Source organism: Drosophila nasuta, chromosome X (genome assembly GCF_023558535.2).
Source record: "Drosophila nasuta strain 15112-1781.00 chromosome X, ASM2355853v1, whole genome shotgun sequence".
Classification (NCBI taxonomy): Eukaryota; Metazoa; Arthropoda; class Insecta; order Diptera; family Drosophilidae; genus Drosophila; species Drosophila nasuta.
This window is the reverse complement of record NC_083459.1, coordinates 22,679,694-22,694,295: the sequence shown is the minus strand read 5'-3', so window position 1 is coordinate 22,694,295 and position 14,602 is coordinate 22,679,694. Positions and strand designations below refer to the sequence as shown.

General features: G+C 39.7%; 1 protein-coding gene and 1 long non-coding RNA gene across 3 annotated transcripts; both read right to left on the bottom strand.

Annotated features, from left to right (window-relative positions):
- Positions 1–406: 406 nt before the first annotated feature.
- LOC132796667 (SET domain-containing protein SmydA-8) lies at positions 407–5,508 on the bottom strand. Of its 2 annotated transcripts, none has more exons than XM_060807915.1 (5): positions 5,248–5,508; positions 2,138–3,141; positions 1,295–1,417; positions 844–1,037; positions 407–772 (listed from the first exon to the last, which is right to left on the bottom strand). In XM_060807915.1, exons 1-5 carry the CDS (start codon positions 5,263–5,265, stop codon positions 555–557), a joined length of 1,557 nt encoding a protein of 518 aa, XP_060663898.1. In that variant the 5' UTR covers positions 5,266–5,508; the 3' UTR covers positions 407–554. The 2 variants fall into 2 exon arrangements, with proteins under 2 accessions (XP_060663898.1, XP_060663899.1); XM_060807916.1 differs by having other exon boundaries at positions 408–772; positions 2,138–3,138.
- A 7,903-nt stretch (positions 5,509–13,411) lies between these two features.
- On the bottom strand, positions 13,412–14,273 carry LOC132795743 (uncharacterized). Its single transcript, XR_009633458.1, has 2 exons — positions 13,700–14,273; positions 13,412–13,612 (listed from the first exon to the last, which is right to left on the bottom strand). It is a non-coding gene; the product is annotated as an uncharacterized LOC132795743 (long non-coding RNA).
- Between the last annotated feature and the right edge of the window lie 329 nt (positions 14,274–14,602).

Genomic DNA, 14,602 nt, shown 5'->3' with positions numbered 1-14,602 from the left:
TCTTTTAAATAGAGATTTGTTTCTCTATGAGTAAGCAAATAAGAAAATCAAAACAGTGCGGTAATATTCTTCAAAAATACTAAATGAATATACTGAAAAAATACTAGAATATACCGAATATATACATTTGCTGGAGGCACACCTTTTCTTGCCCTTCTTCAGCTTCTTTCAAAATAGCTATTTCATATTTACTTTTGTATTTCAGAGCTAAATAAGAATTCGTAAATATTTGGTTCTTAAAATACAAATTAAAAATGTTTTTTTGTTTGACCACTCTATTCACTTTGATTTAATTTTTAATTTTATCGCCAAGCTCATAAGATTAATAAATTTATAAGTTCTGGTACATTTCCCTGAAGTGAAACTCTCATTATTTTTGTTTAGCTTTTTTTAAAATATATATATTTGATATATACATATTATATATACATTGTTAAACGCTTATTTGCATTGCCAGTTTCAAAGAGTTAAATATTCGCTTGGCTTGGTTTCGTTGACTAGATGCCTTATGAGGATTACAATACAAAAAAAAGGAAGCTTTTTACACAAATTGATTAGCCGCGCATTTTGCTGAGCGCATCGGCAGCGGCGAGTCCCATTTCATGTTCACTGGAACCGGGCGGCTCCAGTTGCAGGATCTGTGCGCTGTCCTCGAGCAACTTAAGGACCTCCTTGATGCGTCGCTGGAACTCCGGACGTGTTAGCTGACCCGTCTGCATGCCTAGCTGGGCCAGCACCATGATCGGAGCATGCAGCTCATACATGATGAGGCCTGTGAATGAATCACAGGGTTAACAAAGAGAGAGAGAGAGAGAGAGAAGGAGAGATGGGAGGGCAACTCACCTCGAAGTCGTGTTAGACCCGGTTCGAGCAGATTGATGATGTGCAGGAACTCGCGACAGTAACGTTCCTTGCGTGCCACATCCTCGGGCGACATCTGAGGGAGCAGATAACCCTCAATGCGACCATAGATCTGGCACAGCGAATACTTGGCCGAGAGCAGCAGATAGTGATTGGGACGCAGCACTTCGCGGTACCTGTAAAACGCAGTAGAATCATTTAGCAAGGGGCTTAGCAATAGAATATAATGATGAAAGAAAATAGAGAGAGAAGAGAGAGATAGGAGTGCTGACAGCGAAGCATTGATGCAAAGATGGTGATACTGACCGTCGTACGGCGTGACAAACCAGTCTTTTTTTTCTCACACCCCTAATGAAAGCTGAGAATGCTTTAAGAATTAGTTAAAAGTCAAGCCAAGCGATGATTATGAAGTGAATTCACAACATTTGCTCACCGGGTGAGAAAGTTCTCCAGTGCGGGAATGTTGTGCACGTCGATGGATTCGAGATCGTCGTTGATGCGATCGAGGAGCCGCTCCAGATCCGACGCATTGATCCGATGATCGCAGTGATCACAGCTGCAAGCCAGAAAAAGAAATTGGGAATACTTTAGTTTAAATGTAGTCACGGTCAAGGTCAAGGAATAAGAAATAGGAAATATGGAATTAGGATCAACTAGGAATAGGGAATAGAGAGTAAGGAATAAAGAAGAAAGAATAAAGAATTTGGAATAAGAAATTTGATAAAAGGAATTAGGAAAAAATAAATTAGGACTGGAAACAGGTATAATTACCATGGAATTAGGAATAAGGAACAATCCATAAAGAGTAAGGTGTAAGTAATTAGGAAATAGAAACTAGGAACAATGAGCTAGGGACTAGAATTAAGGGAAAGGGAATAAGTAATAAGGATTAATGAGAAAGGATTAAAAAATAAGGAATAATTAATAAGGAATAAAAAGTTAGGAATATGGAACATTTAACATGAAACTAGGAACCAGGAATTAGGAATAAGGAATAGGGAATAAACAATATTAGGAATAAGGAATAAGAAATGACAAATAAGGAAGAATAATAAGAAATAAGGTATACAGTGTAAGGAATAAGAAAGAAAGAATAAGGAATTAAAAATTATAAATAAGAAAGAGGGAACAACGAATGGAGGACTAGAAATTGGGAGCAATGAACTAAAAACAAGGAGGAAGAAATTAGGAATAAGGAATTAGGAATAAGACATGACGAATAGGGATTTAGGAATAAGAAACTGTGAATGGGGAACAAGGGGCTTGTCATACTTACGCCCAGTCGGCGGTCTGGTCCAGAGGATCTGTGGCTCTCACGCTGCCCTGCGAACAGAGCTTGCAGACAAGGGCGCTGCAGTCGCTGCCCAGCTCGCGGGGATCGGCGCAGCGCTGGCACTGGCACCAGAACAGCTTGCCGCCCTGGATGAAGGTGCGACGCTTCAAGGTGCCCTGCAGCGTATACGCATAGCTGAGCGTGAGCGGTTCCTGCTCCCGCACCGCACGCGAGGTGCGCAACAGTATCGCAAAGTTCCCCGGATCGTCCGTGTGCGATGTGTTCGGACTGCAGTCGTGTGCGAGCAGGAATGCGCTCGGATATAGCGTACGCGCCTTGGCGCCCCTCTGTCCGATCTCAAAGCAGTTGACATCGAGTATGCCACAGATCTCGTGCAGCTCCTCCGCCTCCGCATCCAACAGCTGCCACTCCTCCCGCAGTCTCCGCACCACCTTCGCCTCATAGTGCTCCCACAGCGACACGTTCAAGCGCCTCTCCTCCGTATGGGACTCCATGCGCCGGATGAGCGCATACTGTTCCGGCTGCACTCCACGCAGCAGCACAATGCGCACAATCAGCACCAGTTCGTACAAATCCCGCAGCTCATCGGGCGTTGCACTTTCCACCGGTCGTTGCTGTGGCCTCTTCGCCAACGCCTCGCACTCCCAGGTGCTGTGTCCGGTACTCTGATTGAGGCCACGACACTCGGCGCCGCACAGCGGCCAGCTGCAGGCGGGACAGCGATACTGTTGCGCCTCAAGCTGCACCGGCTGATAGCAGCCCAGGCAGACGGGGTCACAGCTCACGCAGGGTCCAATCGCCAGCGGTTGCTCCTCGATGAGCAGTTCGCCAGCGGCGAGCTCTCGGTTCGCCACCAAGTACCTGCCATAGATTTCGGATTTCTCGACGCGATAAGCAGGAGTTGGTTCGGTTTGTTGCTGCTGCTGTTGCTTGTTGCTGTGGTTGTTGTTGTGCTGCTTGTGGTGATGGTGATGGTGGCGCCTCTGCTGAAATTGTGGCAGCAACGAAACACGAAAAACAAAAACCAAAACAAAAGTGCTCATTAGTGGCAGCTCTGCCCACATTCCCTGCTAATTGTATTCTAATTGCTCTGCCATGTTCGTGTCCGGCTCATTAATCACCATGGCCCAATGCCCCAATGGCCCAATCCTGCCTCTGCCCCTGTTAAGGGGTAAGCTGCGGAGGGTCGTTGTCAACAGCTGGCAATTAAAAGACACTCAACTCAACTCAACTCTACGTCAATGTCCACGACGACGACGACGACGACAACTTTGCCGGCAACAGGTGAACACGCCACATGGCCACACATAGCTGCACTAAAGTGAGCTCAAGTGGACAGCGCCTGGCTGTCAGTGAGTGGGCAGTCCCGCTTTGGGTAAGAGTGAACAGTCTGCCCCCCTAAAGAAGCGAGCGGTTAATCGATTTTATAAAGTTGTTGTAGAGTTGCCGCTTTAGGGTTACCCTTGCACTACAGTGGGCGCAATTGGACAGTGTCTGACAGTTAGCAAGTTGGCAGCCCCGCTTGGAGAAAGAGTGGGCAGAGAAGAGAGCGCTTAATCGATTATTCTTAAGGTAATGCTACTTTTGTAATTTGCTTTTGCTTATAAGAGGGGACAGTCTGCCTTCTAGAGAAGCAAGTGCTTAATCGATTACTGTTAAGGCAATGTTTCGGTTGCAATCGGCTGTTGTTTTACAGTGTTGTTATAGAGTTGTCGCTTTGGGGTTGCCCATAGACTAAAGAATGCTCAAGTGGACAGCGCCTATCAGTCAACGAGTGGGTAGCTCCGCTCAGCGAATAAGTGGACAGTCTGCCTCAATCTTCTTTTGCTTTATAGAGTTGTTGTAGATTTGTCACTTTAGGGTTGCCCTTGCTATTAAAAATATATTCAACAAAGGCAGGAGATTGAGTAAAAGTGCCAATGATTTTGTATATCAAATTTAAACAAGACAATAAGAAAGTATACAATATAAATATTGTAAATAAATGATGTAATACATATTAAATTGTAATTTTTTGTTTTAAGATCGATTTTTTTATGAGTTTTAAATAATATTTCAAAATGTTTCGAGTTTGCTTTAATGCGAATCCAATTTAAAATTGATTCTCCAAGTAAAAATAGAAAATCGGCAACCAAAAACTCTTGTTTTGAATGAAAATTGAATATCGGCTGACGATTTTTGGACACGATAACATATAGCAGATATATGTGGATGCAGTTCTCGGTGCTAAATATTCGCAGATCGCAGTATTTGTGTTAGGTCTTCGGATGCCACTCAATCAGATCGATCTTTAAAGACTTTAAATTGAACACAAGGGGTTGACAGGTGGAAGACGTGGAGACGTTTTCGTATTTATAGAACTATTGAAAATTGTTGCTCGCAGATAGCGTTCACTAAAAATAGCCAAGGGAGACGGGCTGCAAAGACAACACACACAAAAAGACAGACAGAAAAGACAGCAAAATAAAAAAAAAACACAAAAACACAAACAAAAGCAAAGTCGTGTGGCCGATGACGAAGTTGAAACGCTGCGGTTGGGGATGCGGGTCAACTGGGGAATTCTGCTTGCGAATTCCTTCGATCACTCGCTCTCTCTCTCTCTCTCTGTGTCTTCTATAGCGATGCATTTTAATTGCAATGCAATTGGAGCGCAACAACAATAAAAAGCCAAAAGCAAAACAAATACAAATTATCAAAAAGAAAATGTAAGTGAAATAAATCACGAAAATTTAAAATTTAGAAAGGAAAATAAATAAATAAAGTGTGCGTTGTGCATTTTTCAATAAATCGCAAATGTAATAAAATAAATAAATTAATTTCAAAAGCTAATGAAAATCGTTTCGAATTTCTGTTTGCGTTTATATTTGGCATGCCATTAAAATGTTTACTCACTGCGAAAGACAGAGAGCGAGAACGAAAGAGAGATGCGCACAGTGGGCATTTAATATGTATATTTATTGTGTGGTAAATTAATTTTTAATTATGCTGCAAGCTCAGATACAGCGCCCCCTTTTATTCATCCGCCCCGTTGGCCAAACAACGAACAACGAACAGTCTATATGGATGATGTTGTGTTGTATGCGAATGTTTACATTTTTTCTTGCGGGCATTTTTCGTCGCGGCGTCCGATTAAATTGATTTTAATTGATAATTTTTCGCGCGCTCAGCATGGGGGAAGATCCGAGATATAAACTTGTGTGTGTGTGTGCGTTTAACAAGTTGTCATTTAATTACGCTGCGAATTGATTGCACAAACTCAATAAATAGCCTACACTATCAACAAACAAAAAAGTGAAAACAATGACCAGACGCGTTGTTCAAGTCGCCGCGACGCACAAATTGCAACTGTCGAGTTGTCGTCTCCGTCTCCGGCATTTGGCACAGTTTCAACAGTGGCCCGTGCTGCGACGGCACCACAATTACACTCACACACTCACACACACACAGCATAGAAGAAGCAGAAGAAGAACAAAAAACAAAAAAAAACACTCATACGACGCGTTGGGCGCGACGGCTGATCGAGAGCAGAAATCAAAGTGCGTTCGTTGATGATATTTATAAATTTATGATATTCAAATACGCCACCGCTGTCGCTTGCCACATGCCGCATGCCGCATGCCACATGTTGCCAAGAGGCAAGGCAACAGCCAATGCCACTGCCACGTGGCCTGCGAGGGCGGCATCAACAGCAGCTGCAACAGCTGCCAACAGTTGCAACCAGATACGAGTTCGCTTCTTGCATAGTTTTCAGTTCTCTGCATACCCTGTAAATGGGGCAATTGTGGGGTGTATATTAAAGTAATACTTTAATTTTAAAGGGGTGAAAGAAAAAGAAAATATTTATAATATATCAAAAAGAATGGACCAAAGAAAAAGAAAATATTTAAAAACTAAAAAGATAAAAATAAACTTTAGTACATTTTGGCATATTTTAAGAATAACACCTTTTCTATGTTATATATACATATTACTATACAAATCTACACTACAGTAGATTTTAGTATTTTTAATATATTTATAGTATAGTATTTATAGTATAATACTAATACTAGTATAATACTCCGTTTTTTGGCTACTCTATTTTTAATGTAACAGTATATCGATATACCACATATAGCATATGGTATATTTTAGTATTTTTCCTCAGTATATTAATTTGGTATATTATAAGAATAATTGTTTTGCTACTCTGTAGTATATTTTAATTTTAGCAGTATATCGGTATATGAAATATATACTTCAGTACTTTTGCAGTATATGAGTTTGGTATATTTTAAAAATAATATAGCATGGTTAAGCTTTTATTGCATTTCAGTGTATTTCAGTATTTTTTGTCTATATTAATTAGGTATATTTAAGGAATATACTGCTTATAATTTACAGATTGAAGCATTAAATTTGAGGGCATTAAAAATGTATACCAGTTAAATGAAAATGTTAATAAACATGTTGAACAAAAGAATCACTTTAATATGCGAATATGAATAACTTAATTAAATGACTGTAATAATTTTGCCTTTATTATTAAGATTGCAAGCAATTAAAGAGCTCAATCAGAAATATTAAATGTTTTTTGAAAAAGAGCTTGCAACAGAAATGAAATCTCAAAGACTGCCTTGGGTAAATTCCTTTCATTTCACGGCATTCTTTGAGCACTAGAAACAAATATGTTAGTTTGTTTTATGATTTTGTTACTTCAGTTGCCCAGAGAGAGAGAGAGAGAGAGATAGAGAGAGATAGAGAGAGAGAGAGAGCAGTTGAATTCCTTTAAATTTCCACCAAAGGAGGCTGCATTCTTTCTTTCTTTCTTGGACAGTTGTCATGCAAATTTCCGTCTGTCTTGGGGCAAAGGAATTGGGAATTGTGAGTTGTGAATTGTTCTGCATGCCACTTACTTGTTAGCCACAACAAAAATCATAAATAAGTAAATATTGAATTAAATTGAATTGAATTCAAAGCGAGAGAGAGAGAGAGGGAAAATAATTTCGTAAATATTTCTGCTGTTCGAAGCGAAGTGCAACTCTGAGCTTAGCTGCTGCTTTCGAAGTTAATCTCTCAAAATAAGTGCAGTGCAATTTGTCCGCAATTCGAACTGAGAATACGCTGACAAATCGATCGATGGCAAAGTGTAAGCATGAATCGAAATGACCAACCCAATGGCAGGGTATGACAGACGATAGAGAATTGTATTTTCCTAATAAAGAAAATTGCTTTTCCAAGCAGATTTGCATTGATTGCCACAACTAAGCCTTGGCGCTTAGTACAAAATTCAAAAATTGAGTAAAAGCATTTGATGTGATTCCATTTGTTGGTTGTTGTCCTCTCTCGCTCACTCTGCTCGCTTAGGCTGTCTCGCTCTAACTTGTGTTGGCTGATGTTTTTAGTGTGGACAGAACGAGGGCATTTCAATTAGTTGGCAAATGTGCAGCCGCTGGCCAATTGTTGTTGTCGTTGTTGTTGTTGCTGCTGCATTTGCAAGTTGCTTTGCTTTTAATTGTTCCTTTTGTAGCCAACTGAGTGCCGCGGGCAGCGACGTCGACGTCGACAGCGACAGCGATAGCGAAGAACATGAGCAATAACAAGCGCCGCCCAAAAGTATGCAATGCATTGTGGCGGCCGAGGAGAACATGAACAAGAGCGAGCATAAATAACAAGCGTCGCCTAAAAGTATGCAATGCAAAATGACTGCAGGGCTCGCTGTTGCCCTGCGTTGCCAGGTGTGTGACTGACGTGTGACTCACACACTGACTGACTGACTGACTGACTGAGTGACTGGTCTGGGACCAGGTTGCAACACATGCATAACTCGTGCGCTTTGCTGATGATCTGGAGCGGAAAATTCGACGCACACAAACTCAACAGCGACAGCGACACCCAAACACTACCGCCTCCGCCTTCGACTCCTCCCGAGCTCCCTCTCGCACACACACACACACACGGTTGCAACCTGCCAGGGGCAATGGCACAAGTTTGCCTAGCCGGCAAATATTTGCGAGTCAACTTGGCCCCGAGCCTCATCGCAGCAGCGGCAGCAGCAGCAGGGGTGGAGGGCTAGAAAAGGTCAGGGAGGGTCAGAGGGTTGCAGCAGGGGAATTTAGGGAGTGAATACCCGGCGGGACCGACGCCTGCTTCTCTATTGCTGTTGCTGTTGCTGTTCTTGTTGTGCTTGTTGTTGATGATGATTTTTGGTGTCAGCATAAATGTCACTCGCTTCCTTTTGACTACCTAATGCCTCACCATCCCCCTCCCCATTCCCTTCTCGTATGCCACGTATTCGATGCATTCGCTCAACCGTCTCGCAACATCTATGGAACTGTGTCAACTCTTTAACTCATTGTCTGGCCATTGCTGAGACTGAGACAGAGTGTGTTGCATTAGGTTCCATTACACCGTACCACCCCGCCCCGCCCACAAGGCCCAAAGGCGATGCCAAGTGCAAGTGGGCACGCGACGCCGACTCATCCATCCGTTTAACGAGGGCAGCTCAATGAGTTGATAACAGGGTAGGATCTTCCCTTAAACGGGCCTTTCGGTTACGTCTGATTCTTTCGCCAAGTACGTTCGTGGAACAACCTCTCAATTGCCATGAAATTTTCATTTCAAGACAGTAATAACGTTTTCAAGAACGCCCAAGTCCAATTATCAAATTACCTCTAAAAACGCAGATGAGGCTCGGTACCCAAAAACGCTTGAAGGCATTATTACACATCTAATTGTTAAGTGTAAACACTGGGATGGTGGAAAATAAACAGGTGAATGATGTTTGGAGTATCTATTAATGAGGAGGTACAATGTAAGTGTTGGAAAATACCTTCATTTGAATGTTTTAAATGAGAATGCAGAATAGAATATTTCTTTTATTTATATGTTTATTTTATTTTATTTCACTTATTGCCGATAAGACCAATATTGAAATTAATAAAAGTCCTATACAAGTCCCAAGTGATTCCGAGTCATGATCGAATTGTTTGTTTCAAATTTTTGCCTCGACTACTTCAAAATAGACAACGCTTCTTCTTATCGGAGAAGGACAATGATAGTGCGACTATAGGAGTGTAAGGACACTATGGGAGGAGCAAAGAGTTAATAAAGTTTGAGCCAATTTACCAGTAACAATTTCCAATCATACCAGAACTCAAATTTCTTTTACGGTTTCAGGTAGTTCCATTATATGCCACAAAAATCAGGCTGGTGTTGCCGATAAGACCAATATTGAAATTAATGAAAAGCCAATTCAAGTGCCAAGTGATTCCGAGTCAATTATATAATATTTTGCGTTTATTCAAAATGGGTAGCGGGTATCTCGCAGTCGAGAACACTCGACGGTAGCTTTCTTATGAAAAGCCAATTCAAGTGCCAAGTGATTCAGAGTCATGATCGAATTTTTTTTTCATTCATTTGCTTTTGGAATTATTTTAATTCTATATATTTGTTTCTCAGGCTTTGAAGTGTTATGTCATCGTATCAAGGGTTCCATCAATCTTGCGGATTCAATCGACGTGACGCTCATCGCCCTGTTGTCCAAGCTGACAATGCAGAACCGATTGATTTGACACAATTGCCACCGAAACGATCACGTAGAACTGTAATAGACAATGCAAACACATTCGTTGTGGAGAATTCATACGATTGTCCGCTTAATTTTAACTCTGTGCGTCATCGGGAGCCGTGCACAACACGCTGTGGCCACATATTCTGTAAGGAGTGTATCGAAACTGCTGCAAATATAATGACCTGTTGCAATTCTCAAGTGGTTCAAGATTGTTTGCACTATGACCAGGGAACAAGGCCAATAATATACGCCAAAAATTAATTCAGCTATTGGCCAGCAGCTTAGTCTGGCCTAGATTGATAAGCACAATCAATGTACATATAGCATCAATGTTTTTAAGCAGTTACAACGAAGTTGCGAGGATTGCTCGAAGTAAATCTGGCATGAAGCAAACATATCCTTTAATTAGATAGATGTTGTTATAAAGGAATAAAGAGGAATTTGCATATCTAAATAAATATATTTGTATGGGCGAAAACGCCTACTTACTTGTTTATGCTTTGGCTGACAATCTGGTATATTTTGCACTCTATAGTGTATGCCACTCGTCCAAGAACAAAAACAAGTCATATGGCGCTTTTGTAGCTACTATGGATATGAAGTCCTCAACACGTTATTTCTCGTCAGTTACTGAACATTTATGAACATTCATGATTTAAACAATCTAGAACCAATTGAGAATTGCAACATAATGGATATTTGCTTGGCTGCCTTCGCTGTAGCACCGCCCTTTCCAACGGTGGGCAAGGTCAAGGCTGTTGCCACCGTCGATGTTGTCTTTGGCGTGTGCTTGGCAGCGGAGACATTCTCGTATCCCGAAGGAGTATTAATGTTGAAATGCTGCAAATGTCCGTTGTCGGGAAAATCGGTGGCATCATCGAAGCTCTTTATGATCGCGTTGAAGATCTTCTGCTTGAGTCATGAAGACCGAGAATTTAATGTTCAGTTTGTTAAGATTTTCCAGATTACGATTCAAATAAAATTTGTAGCACTTAAACTCAAATCGCAAATATTTTCATTGGGTTTCGGGTTTCCGCAGCTGCATGCTTTGGCTGACAATCTGGTATATTTTGCACTCTATAGTGTATGCCACTCGTCCAAGAACAAAAAGTCATATGGCGCTTTTGTAGCTATTATGGATATGAAGTCTTCCACACGTTATTTCTCTTCAGTTACTGAACATATGAAGGGTCAAGAACTGTCTAATCAAATATTAATGAATATGACATGTGCACTAAAGGCATATCGTGAGCATCATGGGAGTTTCCCCGACCGCATTCTCTTTTTCCGCGATGGTGTAGGGGATGGTCAACTAAATCAAGTAGTCAATATTGGACGAGATCTATAAATCGGCGGGAAGAGAGAAAGGTTGCAATTTGGCATTTATTGTTTTAACAAAAAGAATTAACATACGTTACTTTGTGAATAAGCGCAATCCCGAACCTGGAACAATAGTTGATGATGTTATCACTTTGTCCGAGCGTTATGATTTCTATTTGGTTTCGCAGGCCATAAAACAAGGTACTGTTTCTCCAACGAACTACAATGTTTTGCACGACAGCATGGGTCTGAATGCTGATAAGATACAAATACTCAAGTACAAAATGACACATATGTACTACAATTGGTCTGGAACTGCAGTTTGTCAATATGTTCATAAGCTAGCATTTTTGATAGCTGAGAGTATTCACCGTGTACCATCTTTGGGTTTGGATTTCTTGTAAAACTATCATTATGAATATTTTAATATTTAAATCTTATCGTACATAATGAATACTTAAAATGTATAATAAAGATTAATTTGATATTTTATATTTTTATTGCCGCTTATTTGCATTGCATTGTAGTTTTTTCAGTGACAGCTGATTGATCATTCAATTAAATGGAATCATTCAACTGATTTCGAAAATAAATATTGGTTTGTAACTAGCTTATTGCAGTTTATTATACCTGCATTATAATTTTCTGCGGCAGGAAATGTATGTAACAGAAGGAGGCATCTCCAACCCTATAAAGTATATATATATATATAAATATGTATCTATTTATATGATAACTTACATTTATTTAAAATAAGTTGGAGTTCCAAATTATCCTTTTTCTGATTGAGCCCTCTATTTAAAAACTAGAAATTTATTAGCTCTTGTATTTCTAATCCAAAATCAAGGCACACTAGATGCGAATAGTTTTAAATTTTTTTTTTTCACTGTAATTTTTTTTGTCGAAATTTAATATTTTTTAGCACAAATAATTTTGGGATTTTCAATTTTTTATTTTTTCAATTTAATTTTTTTTTGTCGAAATTTAATATTTTTTAGCACAAATAATTTTGGGATTTTAAATTTTTTATTTTTTTCACTTTAATTTTTTTTTGACGAAATTTTTATTTAATATTTTTTTAGCACAAATAATTTTGGGAGCTGTTGCTCGTTCGAGACTTGAACACAGAATGAGCTCTAGAGATGTTTTCTCAAGGCTCATTCGTTCTTTGCCAATGGCAAAGCCTACTAGATCCAAAAAATTTTAAGAAAATTTGAACCAACTCTATATTTTTCGTTTCTAGCATAAGCTCAAAGATATCACAAGCAATTATCGCAAATAAAGCAATTTGGTCTACTTGTCATGTTATTCGCATCCCACAATGACCAGCAGTAGTTCATAACTACTTGCTGAGTATGCGACTATCAAATACCCTGCACAAGAGAGAGCACATGTCATATGTTTGTGAATTGAACAATTTAATCAACCGTCAATACACACCCCATAGATAAACGAGTACAGGGTATGCATTGCTTGCCAAGTGCAAGTGGGCACGCGACGCCGACTCATCCATCCGTTTAACGAGGGCAGCTCAATGGGTTCATAACAGGGTAGGATCTTCCCTTAAACGGGCTTTCGGTTACGTCTGATTCTTTAGCCAAGTACGTTCGTGGAACAACCTCTCAATTGCCATGAAATTTTCATTTCAAGACAGTAATAACGTTTTCAAGAACGCCCAAGTCCAATTATCAGATTACCTCTAAAAACGCAGATGAGGCTCGGTACCCAAACACTGCGATGGTGGAGAGGTGAATGATGTTTGGAAAATACCTTAAAATACTTTTAAATGAGAATGCAGAATAGAATATTTCTTTTATTTATATGTCTATTTTATTTTATTTCACTTATTGCCGATAAGACCAATATTGAAATTAATAATTAATCACGACTACTTCAAAATAGAGAACGCTTCTTCTTACCGGAGAGGGACAATGACCTGTTGCAATTCTATTCTATCTATTCTTCATTGCACTCATTTAAAGCGTATTGCCAAGTCGACTACCCAGCATCTTGGAAGCAGCTGCGGAAACCCGAAACCCAATGAAAATATTTGCGATTTGAGTTTAAGTGCTACAAATTTTATTTGAATCGTAATCTGGAAAATCTGAAACTGAACAAACTGAACATTAAATTCTCGGTCTTCATGACTCAAGCAGAAGATCTTCAACGCGATCATAAAGAGCTTCGATGATGCCACCGATTTTCCCGACAGCGGACATTTGCAGCATTTCAACATTAATACTCCTTCGGGATACGAGAATGTCTCCGCTGCCAAGCACACGCCAGAGACAACATCGACGGTGGCAACAGCCTTGACCTTGCCCACCGTTGCAATGGGCGGTGCTACAGCGAAGGCAGCCAAGCAAATATCCATTATGTTGCAATTCTCAATTGGTTCTAGATTGTTCGCACTATAGCCAGGGAATAGAATATACGCCAAAAATTAATTCAGCTATTGGCCAGCAGCTTAGTCTAGCCTAGATCGATAAGCACAATCAATGAACATATAGCATCAATGTTTTTAAGCAGTTACAACGAAGTTGCGAGGGTTGCTTGATGTAAATCTGGCATGAAGCAAACATATCCTTTAATTAGAAAGATGTTATAAAGGAATAAAGAGGAATTTGCATATTTAAATAAATATATTTGTATTGGCGAAAACGCCTACTTACTTGTTTATGCTTTGGCTGACAATCTGGTATATTTTGCACTCTATAGTGTATGCCACTCGTCCAAGAACCAAAACAAGTCATATGGCGCTTTTGTAGCTACTATGGATATGAAGTCCTCCACACGTTATTTCTCTTCAGTTACTGAATATATGAAGGGTCAGGAGCAAGAACTGTCTAATCAAATATTAATGAATATGTATCTTGAATGTTATATCATTGTCTCCAAGACGCATCTGCGGCGGATAAGGCTGCGACTGTTTTGCTTTTTTTTTTGTGATTTTAATAAAACAATAGCTAAAAATCCCTTGACTGCTATTATTCAATTATTTCTAATCCAAAATCAAGGCACACTAGATGCAAGGAATTTTCAATTTTTTTTTTTCACTTTAATTTCTTTTTTGTCGAAATTTAATATTTTTTAGCACAAATAATTTTGGGATTTTAAATTTTTTATTTTTTTTCACTTTAATTTTTTTTGACGAAATTTTTATTTAATATTTTTTAGCACAAATAATTTTGGGAGCTGTTGCCCGTTCGAGACTTGAACACAGAATGAGCTCTAGAGATGCTTTCTCAAGGCTCATTCGTTCTATGCCAATGGCAAAGCCTACTAGATCCAAAAAATTTTAAGAAAATTTGAACCAACTATATTTTTCGTTTCTAGCATAAGCTCAAAGATATCACAAGCAATTATCGCAAATAAAGCAATTTGGTCTACTTGTCATGTTATTCGCTTCCCACAATGACCAGCAGTAGTTCATAATTACTTGCTGAGTATGCGACTATCAAATACCCTGCACAAGAGAGAGCACATGTCATATGTTTGTGAATTGAACAATTTAATCAACCGTCAATACACACCCCATAGATGAACGAGTACAGGGTATGCATTGCTTAGCGCTT

Excerpts from the sequence above, each read along its gene's own strand:
- LOC132796667 (XM_060807915.1), bottom strand. Across the intron at positions 1,418-2,137 it reads GACCAGACCGCCGACTGGGC|CTGTGATCACTGCGATCATC; the intron begins GTAAGTATGACA and ends TCTGGCTTGCAG. Across the intron at positions 773-843 it reads GGGTCTAACACGACTTCGAG|GCCTCATCATGTATGAGCTG; the intron begins GTGAGTTGCCCT and ends ATTCATTCACAG.